The sequence below is a fragment of the Antechinus flavipes genome, chromosome 5 (genome assembly GCF_016432865.1).
Source record: "Antechinus flavipes isolate AdamAnt ecotype Samford, QLD, Australia chromosome 5, AdamAnt_v2, whole genome shotgun sequence".
NCBI classification, from domain to species: domain Eukaryota; kingdom Metazoa; phylum Chordata; class Mammalia; order Dasyuromorphia; family Dasyuridae; genus Antechinus; species Antechinus flavipes.
In genome coordinates this window covers 26,699,870-26,716,367 of record NC_067402.1, presented here as the reverse complement: position 1 = coordinate 26,716,367, position 16,498 = coordinate 26,699,870, and the positions used below count along the sequence as shown (strand labels likewise).

General features: G+C 34.3%; 1 protein-coding gene across 2 annotated transcripts in view; it reads right to left on the bottom strand.

Annotated features, from left to right (window-relative positions):
* The window catches only part of NGLY1 (N-glycanase 1), a 56,871-nt gene that overhangs the window by 20,528 nt on the left and 19,845 nt on the right, over window positions 1-16,498 (bottom strand). For both annotated transcript variants that reach the window (XM_051963182.1, XM_051963181.1), the window contains exons 2-5: window positions 15,417-15,531; window positions 14,159-14,395; window positions 4,994-5,156; window positions 831-1,050 (exon numbers count right to left, since the gene is read on the bottom strand). In XM_051963182.1, coding sequence (XP_051819142.1) covers window positions 831-1,050; window positions 4,994-5,156; window positions 14,159-14,395; window positions 15,417-15,531 — 735 coding nt within the window. The remainder of the gene's footprint in view (window positions 1-830; window positions 1,051-4,993; window positions 5,157-14,158; window positions 14,396-15,416; window positions 15,532-16,498) is intronic.

Genomic DNA, 16,498 nt, shown 5'->3' with positions numbered 1-16,498 from the left:
CTGTCCCTATTATGGCTTCTGTCAAATAAATAAAATGTCTGGTTCCTCTTATATGAACAACGGCAAGCTTCTGGCCACCGGCTGACACGGATAAAGCTTTTGTCATTTCTGCTGACGCGCTAACCAGTCCCTCGGCGTCAGCTAAAGTAACAAGCTCCTAGGCTGGGTATTAAACAATCCACAGGGGTACCACCTACTCACCTGTGCTGATTACTGAACAAGAGATGGTTGTCAGACAACTCCAGGTCCCAGCTGACTCTGAATGATTAATACTAAAACCCTGGGAATTCCAGACATTAACTAGGTAGGGAAGGCAACTTGTCTTATAAGAATACTCTAACAAATTCTGCAGGTCCTACCAGGCAAACATCCCTAAAAAATGCAACTAGTGTGAAGAAAGCAAAAGAAAAAAAGATCAAATCAATGTCCTTACTACTAAATTTATATGTGAGAAAGCAACTAAATTAGTAATGCAAACTGATACTTTCGAAAAAAGAAACGAGGCAGGAGTGCCTGAACCCATTCCCAGTTTAAAACTATCCTACAATATTGTTTTTTGTAGTCTTATTTTATTCTTTTAAGCATTTTTGAGCATTATTATTTATGTTATTAGAAAGTTACTGTTTTTCCTGCATACATTTAATTCTAAAAGGATTACTAAAATAAATATCCTATTATCTCTAGGAATAATAATATTTTCAGGTGGAACACATCTCTGATTTTGTAATTAGAGTCAATGGGGAAAACAGAATTCAGCTAAGGAAAGTTAACTTACAGATACTCTTGAAAGCTAGGGATAAGGTGCTTTTAGTCACCGAGCATGTACGCACCTTGGGAATCGATTACTGACGTGGCACGAGCTACAGAAATGCTCTTCCACTCTGCTTGCTCCCCACCTCCGCTCATCATCATCAGGAGTCAGTTTTCCTTTATTTATCGTCTCGCCACCACATTTACTGCAGGGAAGGTGATTTACCCACTGAAAAAACTCTCCTTTAAACCACTGTAGAAGTTCCATCAGAAGAATATCCTCTTCATTTATATTAGCACCTGAAAAGTTAAAACCAAATTAATTCATTGAGAAGGCTACCAAAAGTGATTACTTTTTTCAAAATCTAAATTGTTACAATCAATCAATAAGCATGCATTAAGTGCATATTATATGCCAAGTGTTGCACACAATTTGGTCTACAACAAAGGCCTAACACCAAGAGCAAAACCATCTGACATTCTATAGAACTTTAAATGGAGCAAAGCTATTCATATCTACGTTTATAGACATTATCCCATTGGAGCTTCAAAACGTATTGTGAGGTAGGTATTTCAGATTTGTTTATTATTTCCATTTTAAATACAAGGAAATGGAGATTCAGAGCAGTGAAGGGACTTCATGAATGTACAGATAGAAAATGTCAGAGGCAGGATTCAAATTCATCTCCTGACTTAATTAAATGGGTTCTTTCTTCTTCTAACAGTTGCTTATTTATACAAATAGAACAATGACTATATAACTAATAAAACCAATAGAAAAATTCAATAATAGAAATTACTGTTACCTGTACCTTTCAATTACTCTGCACACTAAAAAACACTTAACTTAAAATGCACCAATATATTGTACAATTGTCTACTGAGAGAACTCTCTATTCTAAGAATCACCTTAACCAAGGAGGTGGGAATGGAGAAAAATAAATCTCTCCAAGTGATTTTATTTTCAGTGTTGTCTCTTTCAATCTGAAAACAAATTCATGAGTATGAGTTTTAATAGCACTTGAATAGCATGGTTTATTTGATATATCTGTATACAGACATAGCATATGGAAGTATAATAACTCATAATCCATGTAAATATGATGTTACCTTTTTATATGTGTGAGTGTCTGTCTATCATGAGACACTGTTAACCTTTTGGGGGATCATGGGCCTCTAGAGAGCGCATGGTGAAGCCTACAGATCCTTTCCTAGAATTTTTTATATGCATAAACTACAATACGTAGGATTACCAAGAAATCCAATTATACTGAAATAGCTAGCAAAATAATCTTAAAAGCCAAGTTCACGAACCTCTAGGTTAAAATACAATACATAAGATTACAAAGAAATCCAATTGCACTGAAATAGCTAGTAAAATATTCTTAAAAGCCAAGTTCACGAACCTCTAGGTTAATAATCCCTACATGTGGATACACATGTACATGTATGTAGGTATGCGCACACACATGTGCATACATACCCGTGTACTGTATTGCATTAAAGTTTGTCGGGGCAGCCAGGGCACATGCCAGGCCCGGAATAAGGAAGCCTCATGTTGCTGAATTTTTATGACCCAGGACAAGTCACTTCATCCTGTTTACCGCAGTTTTGTGATCTGCAAAATGAGCTGGAGAAGGAAGACTAAGCACTCTAGTGTCTCTGCCAAGGAAACCCTACAAGTAGGACACCGATGAAACAAATGGCCAAGGCCAAAGTTGCAAAGGACCATGGATGTCCTCAGAGCCTGCCTGGGCCCAGATGGCCTATTCTCAGGGGAAGGAGATGAAGACCCCGTTTCTCATTCTCATGGCACAGACAAGTGGAAAGTCGGAATAGGAACAGGCGCCTTTTCTGAGCTTATTACCACCCGGAGTGCGCAGTAACACTGGAGGCAAACAAAACCAGGGGCCGAGTGAAGGTCCACCTGAGCCAAGGTTCCAATCAGGGCCTTTCCGCTCCCTGTTCCCCTACTACAGCCCAACCAGAGAGAAACAGCAGACCCCTGCCCTCCCTACTCTGAAATATACTAAGCCTCCTTTATAGATAACACAATACAAGCCGTAACCGAAACCGAGAGGACATTCAAATGACACAGACCTAAGTAGAGGCTTAATAATAACATCCTGCCCAAAAATAAACATCCAGGCCAAAAAACAAACCAGAGAAACAATTTAAAAATCTGAGAAAGCGATAAGACCATATACTAAAATTTCAGGGATTCAATTAACAAGTCATCAGAAAAATTATATCCCTAAGAACATATTTTAGTAAAATCAAAAGAAAGTGCTAAGGAAGATGCAATTAAAAATTAGAAATCTAAGAGGAAATCCTGAAAATCAAACAAATAATTTGGCAAAGATTCTAAAACTGAAAAACTGAAAGTTGAAGCTTTAAAAAACCAAAAATTAATTAATATGGGTAAAATAAATAAAATCAAATACGTAAGATCACAATAGAAATTTAAAATATCATCAGAAATTGCTACAGTTATATGCTAGCAAAACCAAGAATAAAAAGATCGAATAACAAGAAAGAAAATCAAAACAGATATAGAGAAACTACCAAAAAATAAAACTCTCAGCCCTGATGGAGTCATAAGAGGATTATGTAGATTTCTTAAAAATAATTAACATCTATACTATGCAAATTATTCTTAAAAATTGGGAGTGAAAACTAAATTCCTTTTATTAGACAAATATAGTACTCATACCTAAAGCAGAAAAGATTACAACAATAGACTAATATGCTTAATTAATGTCAATTTAAAAATTAAATCACATTATGCCATAAACACTACAATTATTTATCCATGGGTGCAAGAATGCTTTAGGAAAATAATGAAAATAATTCAGTCATATTAAAAACAAAATACCTACTGCCACTTTATATAGATACAGAAAACTTGTTTGACAACATAAAATCCTCATTTATATAAAGAAAAAAATCTTTCAAAGTGATGAAGTTAGAAGGACATTTAAAAAGTGTGAGGAAAAGTATCTAAAATCAAAATCTAATGTTATATACGTGGGGAAATACTTGCAAATTTCCCAGTAAATACAGGGATAAAGCAAGGATGCCCTTTATTATTTGGTATAGTTCTAGAAATGCAAGAAATAGCAGTAAGACAAAAGAAAGATATCAGAAGTATAGATAAAGAGGAAGTAAAACTCCATTTGCTGATAACATATGATGGTTTAACTTAGAAAATCTTAGAGAATTAACAAAACAACTGAAAATATTAATAACTTCACTAAAGTACTAAATATAAAATAAACCCACAAAATTAAATAACATTTCTATTTAACTACAACTAAGTACAGGAGAATAATAGAAAGGAAAATTATATTCAAAGTAACTACAAAATACATAAAATATATGGAAATCAAGCTATCAAAGAACACTGAACACATGATGCAGTTACAAAATATTCCTTAAGGAAATAAACAACAACAACAACAACAACAAAACTAGAAGAATATTCAATGATAATGACGATATTGCTTACATTAATTTACAGAATTAGTAGTATACCATGAAAACTATCAAGGGAATACTTTACATAGGTAATGGAAATTTAATTTGGAGGAACAAAAAAATCTATACTACCCAGAGAAAAAGCAAAAAAAAGCAGAAATAAAACAGTCCCTAAATGATACCATAAAATGACCAAAAAGCCAGTGGAACAATTAGAAAAGGAACGATTAGAATTAATTATACTCAATAACCCAATACAACACATACAATACAATCCTACAACAAAAAATAAATCTTAAAACATAAATTATGTGGGAAAGAGCTATGTGCCAAACATGAAACTAAGCAAGGGTGTTGATGCCTCTACTCTCAATTTAGTGACTGATTTATTTATTTACATATACACAAAATATTAGTTTTAGGAGTGAAAGAATAAAACAATGATAATTTTACTTAGGGCTCAAATTCATTTTTTTTGATTTACTCACAGAGCTGTAAACAGTAGCCATATGCTAAACAGATCATTAAGTTGTTAATGTGTCAAATCAGGAATGATGATTATTTTTGACTACCGACAAGACTTCCAGAGATATTATTTCTGTACATATAAATAAATGTACAAATAGATTTATGTTTATATTATAATTGACCTTTAAAAATACAAAAAAATTAGGAAAATTTAGATAGAATATGTTAACTCTTTATAAGTAGTCTAAATTTTTTTACTTTTACAGTCATGAATATAATGAATTGTCAAAGGTACTACCTTGATCCAATTTTTTAGCTCTTTCAAACTTTTCTTGAGCTCTTTTTTGCAATTCTTGAGCTGGAATACAAGACAAAGCTTTCTTCTGGAGAGAAGGGTTTTCATAGATAAGCACATCCTCAAATTTGGTCTGAAGCATTTTTAGGATGGCTGAATCAGAAGCCTATGGAGAAAACAAACACACAAACCTTAGATTTATCTAAATTATCTAAAAATTGTTTCCTAAGATCTGTAACACTAAAATTTGTTCTATTTAAAAGAGAAGAAATGGAATCATTTTAAACAATTACTGAATCCAACAGCGCCATGTTTACATGCTATAACTCTACCATCTCAGTTATATACTAAAAACTATTTTTTATATATTTATGATGATTCTAGAGACCCGACGAATCAGCAGGTAGCTGGTTCCATGTCTATGACACAGCCTTGTGATACTGTAACTAATAAAGAATTTATCTCACCAAATAAGAAATTGTTTATCAGTATTTACAGGAGAACAGAACCAGGCTTTACGTGAATTGTTCGAGGCTGTTTTTTCATATTAAAATGAGTTTTTAAAGCGGTTCTTTTTGCAGCAATTTTCCACTCAAACTCTCATTTATGGAATGGGGGAGGAGAGGTTTCCGAAAGTGCTTTCATTTTCAATTTTGTCTTTTTCAATTTGCCAACGACTTCACTGCTTCTGATTTTAATGGCATTTAAATAACAAGGTTTATTTCTTTATGCATGCATTGGCACAGCTCAGATAAGTGCAGACATAAAAATAAACTGCTGATTACATGGCTATTACAGCCGCTTTGGTAACCATGTACTAAGGCAACAGCTACAAGAAGCAGGAGTTAATTGTCTGGAGTAGTAAGAGATGTTTGCAGGAGAGAGACAATGTTAGAATGCTAAATGTAACGTTAGATCTGGGAGGTGTCTTTGTTTCTCATTAAGCAGAGGCCCACTCTGCATTACCAGGAGGAAGATGGAGACGTATTTAAGACTCACCAGGAGAAAAGCACACATCTGGCAAAGGCTGCCAAATCAGTGGGATAAAACTAGCCTCCCCCACAGAGGCTGTACCCACAAGTGCCTTTTGTCACCAAGAAGATAAAGACTTCTTTTTCTAGTCTGAGCTCTTTCTAGAACCTCAGCCCAAGTGTTCAATATCCCTCTCACCTCTGTGGCTCTAGGTTTTGCTTGTGATTTTAAAAAGAAGCGTTTTTCCACTTATTTTTATATTAATATTTTACATTCATTTATATTTATACTTTATTTTTATTTGAAAAGAGTTTTTCCACTTATTTTTATATTTATATTTTTAATTTACTTATATTTTTATTTATTTTTATATTTGAAAAGAATTTTTCCATTTATTTTTTATTTATATTTACATTCTATTTATTTATGTATATTTATGGTTAAAAAAAGAAGAGTTTTTCCTCTTATTCTTATATTTGTATTTTATTGATTTATATTTGTTTTAAAAAGAATTGTTTTCCACTTATTTTCATATTTGTATTTTAATTTTCATGTTTGTATTTTATTTATTTATATTTATGTTTTAAGAAGAAAGCCTTTTTATATATTTCGATGGGTTTAAATGCCACTTTTGATCCTTTTGGAAGGAGTGAACAAGTAAGCAGGATAAATTGCACTTCCTCACCTAACAATTGCTCTTTCTTATAAGTACACAGACATGCAAACAAAATCTAACACAAAAGGAGTCTGATTTTTATCACAGAAACTGTAACTGGGCCGAATTACTTTTATGACTTTTCTAACACTAAGAGCTCTCAAATGGTGATTATTTCTTTAAAAAAAAAAAAAAATACTCCACACATGGCAGTAACTCATACGCCGCTCTGGTTGCTAAGAAAAGCACATAAAAATTCACACATGTTCTGAAACTAACACTTGCCCGACAGTATAAATTTAGACCAGCTGTTCACTAATTGCCAGTGTGTGTGTATGTGAGTACGCTTTCTTAAGTCAATCAAGCCTTAGGCCTCTCTTTCTCACCCCAGAAGGAGGAACCAGCCTCAGGACAGAACCTCCTGGCCTTGTCAGGCTCTGAGCGGCTGCCAGATCTTCCTAATGGGGATGATCTCAGAGCCCTGGCCAGCAGGAGCTCGGAACACTGAATATGTCGGCAAAAAGGTCACCAGGAAACTCCAGGCCCGCAGTCTGAGGACCTGGAATTCCAAGGAGCAGATCCCTGCTGTCAGCTTGGCAAATGAAGGAAATAATTGGAAGATTCTTCTACAAAAACCATCCCACTGGCAGCCCATGTAGGCCATTTATGCAAAAGGCCATTATCAAACATGTAAAGTCAATCTAAATAATACACCATCATTTCTAATTCTTTTTTATTACTCACTCCTTGTTTAGAACGGGGCTTCTTAAACTTTTTCCCATCCAAGAAATTTGTACACGAGCCCGGGTATATGAGAGATTTACAAATTAAACATTTATTGGTAATAAATCCTATTTTCACTGATCCCCACACTATGGGGTTAGGAACCAGTTTAAGAAGCTGGAGTTTGGAAGGCTGGTTCTTTTTTAACAATAAGACAAGCCACAAGCATCGATTAAGCATCCCCTGGGTACCAGACTGGGCTAGGCTCAAGGGACATACAGAGACAAAAAGAAACACTCCCTTGACCCTACAGAAGCTTATGTTCTACGAGAGGAAACAATAGAGATGACATAAATATGTCTGAATTTGTAACAATAAACAGGAGGGAGTTTTAGGGGAAGGGGCATTAGCAGGGAAATGGCACTCAATGACAAGACCTTAAGTATATGATCTGCTTCTTTCCTCATTTTTTCTGAATAGCATCATCTTTAACATTAAGGCCAGAATTCTGCTGAAAACCAACAGTGGATATGGTGTAAGCTGTTGGTCTAAGCCTAATTTCTGCCGGGCTATTTTCCAACTTTCTGAGCAGTTTTTGGTCAAACAGGGAGCTCTTTCCTAAGTAATTTGTGTTTTCAGGCTTCTGCTGTTTCTGATTCTCCCTTGTCTAGTGTGTTCCACTGACTGACCTCGCTATTTTTAACCAACACCAGATGGTCGTGATGACTGCTGCTTTATAATATAATTTGAATTCTGAAAGTGCTATTCTCCTTCCATCCCTCCCCCCCTTCAATATTTCACTACTTATTCTGGATCTTTTATTTTTCCAAACAAATTTTGTTTTTATTTTATCCAGTTCTCCAAAGTATCCCTTTGACTGGTATAGCATTAAAAAAGTAGATTAGCTTTGGCAGCTTTGTCACAGGCCAACCACAAGCACCAAATGCTCCTCCAGTTAATTAATGTGTTCCTCCTTCTGTCTTTAAGGAGTACTTTGTACTTGATTCTACACAAATCTTCTGTGTACACTGGCAGGTCAATTCCCTGATGCTTTGTGCATCTTGAAGTCATTTGGAGAGGGATTTCCCTTCAATGCTGCCTCTTGGACTTTTTATATTTTATAGAAATGCTGCTGATTTTTGAGAGTTTATCTTGTAGCCTAAATTCTGCCGAGACCAGTAACTGGATTTTTCTAGAATTTCCCATAGTATCAATGAATAGGGATGGTTTTATATCTTATTTACATATCTTTGCAACTTTAATTTCTTTAAATTAAATTTATTTTTTTAATTGCTGTTGCCAGCATCTCTACAGCTATGTCTAATAACAGTAGGAAGAAAGAGCATCCTTTCTTTACTCTCTTATTTACTGGAAAAGATAGCTGCATGGTACCAGAGTGCAGACTCAGGAAGACTTCAAATCTCCCCGCAGAACTACTAGAATTGCTAGTGAAATTGGGCCAGTCACTCAAACTCTGTCAGAGTCAGTTTTCTCAACTGCAAAATGGAAATAACGAGACCTACTTCTCAGGACTGTTGAAAGATCAAAATGATATTTGTAAAACATTTAGATAGCACAAGGCTGGAACAAAGTAGGCATTTAATAAACGTTAGTTTCCTTCCTTCCTTCCTAGTGTTTCCCCACTAAACATGATGCTTGGTTTTTTATTACACATGCTTTTATGATATTTAAAAAAATAATCCTTTCTATCTATACTCTAGGGATTTTGGCATAAATGAGTGCTGTACTTTTTCAATGGCTTTTTATTCATTTATTGAGATATCATATGACTTTGGATATTTCTGTTTTTAATACTAATTAGGTTAGTTATTTTCCTAATGTTACAGCATCCTCACACTGCTGGTAAAAATCCAGCTTGGTCATAATGAATGATTTCTTGGATAAACTGCTATAATGGACAAAATTTTATTTAAAATGTCTGAACTGATATTCATTAATGGTATTGTTCTCTTATGTTTTATCCTTCCTTAATTTAGGTATCAGAATGGATTCTGGTAAGGTGTGAATAATTTCTGTAGGAAGGACACTAATTGTTCTTTCAAAGTCTGGCAGAATTTTCCAGTAAATTTGTTAAGACCAGGAGGTTTTTTGTCCTTTGGCAATTCCTTTATAGCTAGCTCTATTTTCTTTCTGATATTACGTGATTTAAGATCTCTAACTGTCCCTGAATTAGTTTGGATATTTTCCATTTCTAACAGTATTAATTTATTTCATTTGTGTTTTCACCTTTCTTAGTGTATAACTCTGCATAATAGAGTCTAATTATACTTTTTTATTTCTTTTTGTTTTGTTTTGATTTCACCTTGCTCATTTGTTATTTGTTGATCTCATTTTCTGCCTTCTTTTTAATCAGATTTGCTAAAAATTTGCTAAAATATCAATTATTCTTATTTATAGTTTATCCATTTCTCCTCTAATTTTAAAAAATATCTCCTCTTCTGTTTTTATTTTTGATTTGAATATCTGTTGGTTTTCTCATTTTTAATATGCACATTCAGTTCATTTTTGTTAATGTATGTTTCTAGGGATATTTGCTTTAACACATCCTAGAAATTCTGATATCTTATTCCATCGTTATCATTTTTCTTCACATATATTCCACCCCTTTTCCCCTCCCCCCTCCTCCCCCATGATTTGTTCTAGGAGGAGCTCATTATTTAGGTTTTCATTATTAAAGTCTCCATCTGGGTCTGTTTTTTGTTTGTAGTCCCTGGATTGATTACTATTTTTATTGCATTACGATCCAAAAGAATGCATTTACTATTTCTGTCTTTTTACATGTTTCCAAGAATATGTCAAGGCTAGCTTAATACATGGCCAATTTGTATTCAAGTTCCCAGTGATTTTGAGAAATATGTATGTTCTTTAGCAGTTCCATTTAGAAGATGCCATAAATCTCTTAGCTCTAGTTTCTACAGCAATTCTATTAAATCTGTTCAGTTTTATCTTTTGCCTTTCGTTTATCTTTCTGTTAAACTTACTAAAAACAGAGAGACGGTATTAAAATCTGTCACTTTTGTGTTACTGTCTGTTATCTTCTTGTAACTCATGTAATGCTTCTTTTATTAATTTAGATCCTAAGGCATTTGGAAAACTAAGTTTAATAATGACATTAGTTTGTTATCTATGGTTATTTTCAGCATGATACAGTTTCCTTATTTATCTCTTTTAGGCTTCAAATGTTTATTTTTGCTTTGTCTGTCAACATGATTTCAACTCCTGCCTTTTTGGATTCACCTGATGCATGATAAATTTTTTCCAATCTCTCATTTTTATCCTGTATATGTCTTTGATTTTTAATGGTTTTTTAAACTTTATTTTTAACGTGTTTCTTGCAAAAAAAAAGATTGTGAGGTTTTGTTTTTTTATTTAATCTCATTCTTTTTCATTTTATTGAATTATTAAATTATTCACATTTATAATCATTACATTTAAATTGTTATTTTTCTCCATTACTCTCTAATATTCTCCCCTTCTCCATTAGAATTTCTTATCTCTTTTCTGTATTTAGTTTTTAGGTTTAGTTTTTTTTTTTTTAAGCGTAATTAAGGCAACTATAATCACACCAGCTCTATACCCTTCACTCTTAAGAATCCTTACCTGATTTGTTACTCCTTTTTCTAATTTGGAAGTTTTGCTTCTTAGTTAGTACCTTTTTATTTCTTGCTTTTTCTAGTTATTTAATTATTTTCCCCCTTCACAGTTAAGTAATAAAGTAGAATCCCCATTCTTTCCCTCCTCATTCAGTTTGTTTTTAATTTGTTAATTTTTAAAAAATTATTTTTTCATGTTTTTTTCTTAAAAGGATTTTTTTTTACTGCATTCTCTTCATTATTTATCTTCCCTCTTTTCTATGCTACTATTCTACTATCTATTATGCTACTATTTCTATGCTACTATGATTCACAGAGCTTTCACTTCTTTATTCTCTGCATTCTTCATGGAATTAAGGCTTGTGAGGTATTTATTTAAGGTTCCATCTTCTAAAGATTTCGTTATTGCTTGGTAGGTTTTGTCCTTAGTTCCTTTTTTTTTGCTTGTGTTTCACTCTTAAAAATATCAATTTCTTTGAGTAAGAGAGAAGATATTTGTTCCATGGTAGGAATTTTCCTATATCCCTGATTACTGACCTTTGTCCTTCCCTTGGCCATCTCATTACTCCCCAACCCCCCAATTTGTCTCCATCTCTTGATGGATGTCATGATCTGAATGTCGGCTGGAACTCTCCTCCTCCTCCTGAGGCAAGATGGGTGGCTTTTCTAAGAACCAAATTCCTGCAAGTCCCTATCTCCTTTTACAGAATCCATTCCAACTCAACATTTTTAAAAATGCAATTGTCACAAGTACCCAAGGAATAAGATTGACAAAATATAATTATTCTGGCTATAAAAGCGTATTAAGGACAAAGAGAGATCAAGATATATTTTTATTTCTGAAATCAGAATTTGGTTGAACAATAAAACAGTGTTTTTATTTTTTCATTGAGTGCACAGAGGTCTGTGGTTACCATAACCTGAAATCAATACCACGATGCTAACCTCCAAGATATTTGAAATAAAAAAGGAGGGTTATCTGAAAATGAATTCAATAGACAGTTTCTAAACCAGAATAATAACAATACATTAGTCTAGGTAAACAGACTCATATTTTTAAAAAATGATGTGAATTTCTTTAAAATTTTTTAAAAATTTCTTTAACAAGGGTAAACTGTTAAGTAATATGTAGGGGTAAAGTAGCAAGTCTTAGGAGAATTGTTTTTAATGAGAACATAATTAGGAAATTAAATAGCCAAGAAATCCTTAATTCTGCAGCCTAATTTTCCTCAATTTTAATGATTCAGGTCTGATTAGCTTTCATAAGTAGGAGTAACTAGAGCTATTGTTCTTTGCACTGGTAAAGAGGAGATGTAAAAAACTGATGACTATATCAAAAGACAAGTGAATATAATGAAATACTATTATGCTGTAAGAAATCACGAAAGGTAAAGTTTCAGAGAAAGCTGAGGACTTATAAGAACTGATGCAGAATAAAATTAGCAAAACCAGAATAAATTATAGGGCAACAACATTATAACAACAAATTACTGAAAAACTTAAGAATGTTATCAACATATCTGAGAAGTAATGAAGAAAAATGCTACCCACCTTCTCATAAAAAGTTTGAGGTCAGGGCTAACATGGGAATTTATTTTGCTCAACTATATATATTTGGCATAAAGTTTAATGTTTTTTCTTCCCCAGAGGAAGATAGGAAAGAAAAAAAAAGATAAATTTGTATTAAATGAAAAAAAAATTTCTAAAAACAACCACTAGATAGTTTGTTCTTCTGTCTCTCAAGGAGCAGACACAGCCTTCTCAGAATGGATAATGAGTAATGGACATATTCTGTGACCCTGATGGGGAAGGAGGGAAAGGTTGGTGATTCTGAAATTATTCACTCTGAAAAAGAGATTTAATAACTTAAAACGTCTCATGAAAAGAGCTGCAAAGAAAGACTAGTGAAAAACTATTTTTTGCTAAAAAAAAAAAAGGACAAGAGGCTATGGCTTAAACTGACGAGAGACAGAATTATGTCAGAAAGGAGGAAAAAAATTTTTGTTAGGAATGAGTGAACATGGAAGACTCCATCTCCTGGTGAGAAGTCTGTAAAAATAGGATGGATCCTCAGCTGAACAGCAAGGACACTGGATAAGCCAAGGGAGAGCATCAGATGATCTCACTCTACTTCTAAGTATATGTAAGTGTGACTCGTGGTGGCTAAAGTTCACAACTTGTAACATCCATCATCAGAAAAAACAGACTTTATTCTGTAGGAGACGTAACAACTTCTAGGCCAGTCAAGAAGAATATGCTAATTCCCAACTACTGAAAAGTAGATGCTGACCTGCTAAATAAATGAATCATTACGATGACAACAGCAAGATCAATAGAGATTCAACCTACAACTTTCTTGGAAGGGACTATCTATCCATCGACTGATTTTAGGCTAAAAACTAATGTATATCGCTGATCTATGTTAACAGGAACACATGTAAATCAATGAACCCAAATCTTTGATGATGAATACTTCCTGATTATCAAAAAATTTTACAATTGAACATGTTTAACCTATATTAGATTATTTGTTGTCTAAGGGAGAGAGGAAGATGAGAAGGAAGGAAGAAAAATTTGGAACACTAGGTTTTGCAAGAGTAAATATTGAAAACTATTTTTGCATGTATTTTGAAAAATAAAAACCTATTATCATATTAAAAAAAATCACAGATTCCTAAGAATACTATCAGTATTCTGTGAGAAATGATAAGATAAAAAGTCATTATAGATTCAGTAATACTTTTAAATAAACATATTTTATTAATCAAAATGGCACCTCACAGTAACCTATGTGAAATATATTGTTCATTCTGTCTATACCAAGGGTTTGCTTACTTAGTACATTTAAGTCATTTAATAAGCTGGAGTCCTTGCAATCATTTTATCAGCCCCACATTGGTAGGAACTACCATTTTAAATAAAAAACGAAGCAGGACACAGAGGGCAGGCATAAATAACTTAGTGTCTCATCGTTATAATAAAATACCAACATAAAAGTAAGAAAGTGTCAAAAAAGAGAACATTTTTCATAATCCCTCCATATCAAATCTGGCAGCCACACAACAATTGTAAAGACAATTACAAAGTGTTTCCCATGGGAGGATAAACTTGGGAAGTGATTTTTAAATGACTTCTGTCAAAAGACTTGTCAATATTACGGTATTTAAACGGTTTTAAAAAGTACAATTTCCCACCCAGAATTACCGTTTGAGCAGCTGTTGCCTGGAGCTGGCTGTTCACTGGGCACTGGGTTAGCGCGGCAGGACTGGAAAGCTGGGATGTCGTGGGCTGGCCGTCACCCGCGGGCCTTGGAGACGAATCTGCTCTGTGGGCCTTATTGGAGTCGTTCAATCTGCTGCTTCTCTCTATGGCAATAAGATCACGGATTTTTTGGAGCTGCTCAACGGAGGCTTTCTTAGGAAACACAAGATGGGTCTCTCCCTGAAATCACAACAAGACAGGAATTCACCCTTTGCATCCTCTTTGGAGTGGATTACTATTTGTTAGAATGCAAGAAGGCAGAACACGCCCCTTTAATTCCACAAACATGGATAAAATGCCTAATGTGTATAATAATGATGACTATCATGTATGGCACTTTCTATGTGCCAGGCCCTGTGCAAAACACTTTACAGTTATTATTGCATTTGATACAATGACTCTGGAGGTGGTACTATTGTGATTCCCACTTTACAACTGAGGAAACTGAGGGAGAGAGAGTTGAGGTGACTGGCCCAGAGTCACCTCAAGTGTCTGGGACAGGATTTGAACTCACGTTTTCTGACTCCAGGCGTACTATGGCATCCCTGACCTGCTGCTATGTGCCAATTAGAAGTACCAACCAACCGGAAGTAGCTCATAAAGACTATGGTCTATTTTGTCCTGAATACACACAATCCGAACCAAGTAGAATGTTCTCAGTTTATTAACTTTTGGACTAATTTATTCAGGTAAACAGTTTTTAAAAACATCAAGGCTTTTGTACCTAATACCCTTTGCTTTGGGAAAACAAAACAAAACAAAACAAAGGCACCAAGCCCTAGAGAACTGGGTGACAGAGCAGAAAGAACAATGGGCTTCGAGTTAGGCCTCCTTGGGTATGAATCCCCACTCTATCCCTGACTTCCTGCAGGCCTTTCCATCTTTAAATTTATGCTGAGATGATCAAATTGAAACTGATAATAAAGTTGGCAGGGAATCAAGAAGGGTCAAGGGCAAATACTTTTCTAGAGGATCATTCTCAAAGCTTAAAAAAAAATACATATATAGTATTCTATTTAACCTAAGAGATTCAGGCCAGTAAAACTAGAGCTGATATATACAGGGCTTTTTTTAAGCCTAAAAGCTAAATTAATCTATCAATTCATGAATGAGTGTGGTGGGGAAGCAGCTATCTCTACACTTCTGGCAAGACAGTCCATACCTTAATAGACAAAACAAAAAGTTCCGGCAAAATACTTACTTCTTCAAACCCCATTTCAAACAAGCATTCAACTGCTCCTCTGACAGGCAAGAGTCTAGTAGAAAAGGCTGCATTTCCAATCCGGATAGATCGGTACTTTTCATCATGAGGGTTTCTGAGAAAAAATAAACAAAAATTTCACTTGTGATTTTTCTCTTAATTTTACACAATGCCTTATACTTATTGACATGTTTTGGTCTCTAATATCTAAGTATGTCCCAGCATAAACTAAATAAAGCAGGCATTCCTATCTGAGTCTACACTGCTCATTCCTAAATGACCTATAACCTGGGGTCCGGGAGGGTTAGTAAGGATTCCGTCATTCACACACTGGACTGCTACTGAAGAAAAAGCTAGCATTCAGTTTACTATCCCATGTAATTCATGGGAGAAAGGAACATGATGGGCAAAATGTGTAAAAGCTCAGTATGACCGTCAGTGCACAGAACTGTCATAATTAACTATAAATGCTTGGGGGTGTTTTAGGAGCTACCAAAAAAAAAAAAAGAAAAAAAAGAAAAGGATTTTTAACATGACAGTTTGCTGTGTAGAAATGGCAGGTAAGACCATATCATGTAACATGATCGATGACTTCCTTTTCTAAGTTCAGTTGATGATGTTATTTTTATCTTAGTCATTTCAGGTGTCCCCTGCCCACCCAATCCCACTGGCCTCAGGGAACATCGCCTTGGAACCAAACTAAACCAGGGAAGCAAAACCAATGGAACCATTACAGCTCCGATAGTAAAGCAGCCACAACTACAAATGAATTAAATGGAATAGTAAAACATCTACAGCTACACATGAATTACATGGGATAGTAAAGCAACCATAGCTACAGATGAATTACATGGAATAGTAAAATATCAACAGCTACAGATGAATTACATGGGATAGTAAAACATCAACAGCTACAGATGAATTACATGGAATAGTAAAACATCCAAAGCTACAGATGAATTACATGGAATAGTAAAACATCCAAAGCTACAGATGAATTACATGGAATAGTACAGCTACAGATGAATTACATGGAATAGTAAAACATCCAAAGCTACAGATGAATTACATGGAATAGTAAA